The 1,644-nt window shown below is 65.6% G+C and overlaps 1 protein-coding gene across 1 annotated transcript in view; it reads left to right on the forward strand.

Annotated features, from left to right (window-relative positions):
* The window catches only part of LOC104546894 (cingulin-like), a gene marked incomplete at its 5' end in the record, with an annotated part of 4,902 nt that extends 4,366 nt beyond the window's left edge, over positions 1 to 536 (forward strand). The window contains 3 exons of the mRNA XM_010192401.1: positions 6 to 62; positions 147 to 310; positions 395 to 536. Of these exons, the coding sequence (XP_010190703.1) occupies positions 6 to 62; positions 147 to 310; positions 395 to 536 (363 nt within the window). The remainder of the gene's footprint in view (positions 1 to 5; positions 63 to 146; positions 311 to 394) is intronic.
* Between the last annotated feature and the right edge of the window lie 1,108 nt (positions 537 to 1,644).

A 1,644-nucleotide genomic window follows, 5' to 3' on the forward strand; every position in this document is an offset into this window, starting at 1 on the left:
TGAAGGAGCTGAGCATCCAGATCGACGACGAGCGGCAGCACGTCAGCGACCAGAAGGACCAGGTTGGGTGGCGGACGGGAGCCCTTCGGAGGGGTCCTGAGCTATTTTGGGACCCTCGGGACCTAAATCCCATGGGAATTTTCCAGCTGAGCCTGAAGGTGAAGGCCCTGAAGCGCCAAGTGGATGAGGCGGAGGAGGAGATCGAGCGGCTGGAGGGCGCCCGCAAGAAGGCGCAGCGGGAGCTGGAGGAGCAGCACGAGCTCAACGAGCAGCTGCAGAACCGCATCAAGGCGCTGGAGAAGGATGCTTGGTGGGGGACGCCGGGCTTGGGGTGGGGGGTGGGGTGTCCCAAAGTGGGGTCCCAGCCCTGCTGACCCCAATTCTCCACCCCCAGGCGCAAAGCTGCCCGCTCGGCCACTGATTCCTCGCTGCAGGATGAGCAGCTCAGCTCGGATGAGGAGTTTGACAGCGCCTACGGGCCCTCGTCCATCGCTTCGCTGCTCAACGAGGCCAATCTCCAGACCAGCTCCTGCTGACGCCCGCTCCGGCCTGGAGCAGGGCCACGTCCCCCGGGACTGCATCCCCAGGGTCCACCACATCCCCAGGGACCCAATCCCCAGGGACCATCACATCCCTAGGGACCATGTGCCCGGGGACCTCATCCCCAGGGACCGCATCCCCAGGGACCACCACATCCCCAGGGACCACCACATCCCTAGGGACTGCATCCCCAGGGACCACCGTATCCCTAGGGACCATGTCCCCAGGGACCCCATCCCCAGGGACTGCCTGTGGCCGCTGCTGCTCTTCTGCTACCACGGACATGAAGGAAGGCCCCGCTTCATGGGGAATCGCCCCCCCCCCAGGCGCTGTCTCGCCTCTTCGTCTTCATACGGGTCTCAGGGTGTGTTTGCACCAGGGCTTTTTGCCGAGGGGGAGCCCCTCGCCATGGTCATTGTCCCCCTTCGTGACCGGGTCCCGCTGGGACACACGGCCCTGGGGTCCCAGACATGGCCCCGGGGGGCTCAGGGTCCGTGGAGGGGGCTGGGGTTGCTCAGAGGGGGGCACCTGCAGCTCTGTACCTCCCAGGTTTGTTTTTCTATGCAGCCGCCCTTTGTCCCTCGCTGCCCTTTCCCCTCTCTGAGTGCTGTTTTAAATAAAATGAAGCATTTTAACGCCTGGGACTCGTCATCCGTCCAGGGCCGGAGGGGGAACGCGGGCTGTGGCGCTGCGGGGTACCGGGCTCCTGCCCAACACAGGGAGCGCAGCTCCTTCCCCGCTCCGCTCGATCTGGCCTGGAGATAAATCCTCGTTATCGCTAATTAACAAGGATGGGAGTCTTGCCAACTGCTAATTAGCGCCATTGCGTTGATTGGCAGGTGGTTACCGCAGTTCCCCTCCGTGGCCTCAAGCGGGGCCGAGCTGGCGGAGTCCCCAAGCCAGCACGGGGCTGGGACGGGGGGCGCGTCGGCGCTGGCGGGGCCCCCAAGCCAGCACGGGGCTGGGACGGTGCCCAGGGACCCGGCCAGTCCTGTCCCCGCTGCCTCAGTTTCCCCTCCCACGCCCCGGTGACGTTTAACCGGGATGGAGCCGGCAGTGACACCACCAGGGACACCCCTGTCCCCTCTCCGGCCAGCGCTGGCC

This window comes from Mesitornis unicolor, unplaced genomic scaffold (genome assembly GCF_000695765.1).
Source record: "Mesitornis unicolor isolate BGI_N332 unplaced genomic scaffold, ASM69576v1 scaffold18519, whole genome shotgun sequence".
NCBI lineage: Eukaryota > Metazoa > Chordata > Aves > Mesitornithiformes > Mesitornithidae > Mesitornis > Mesitornis unicolor.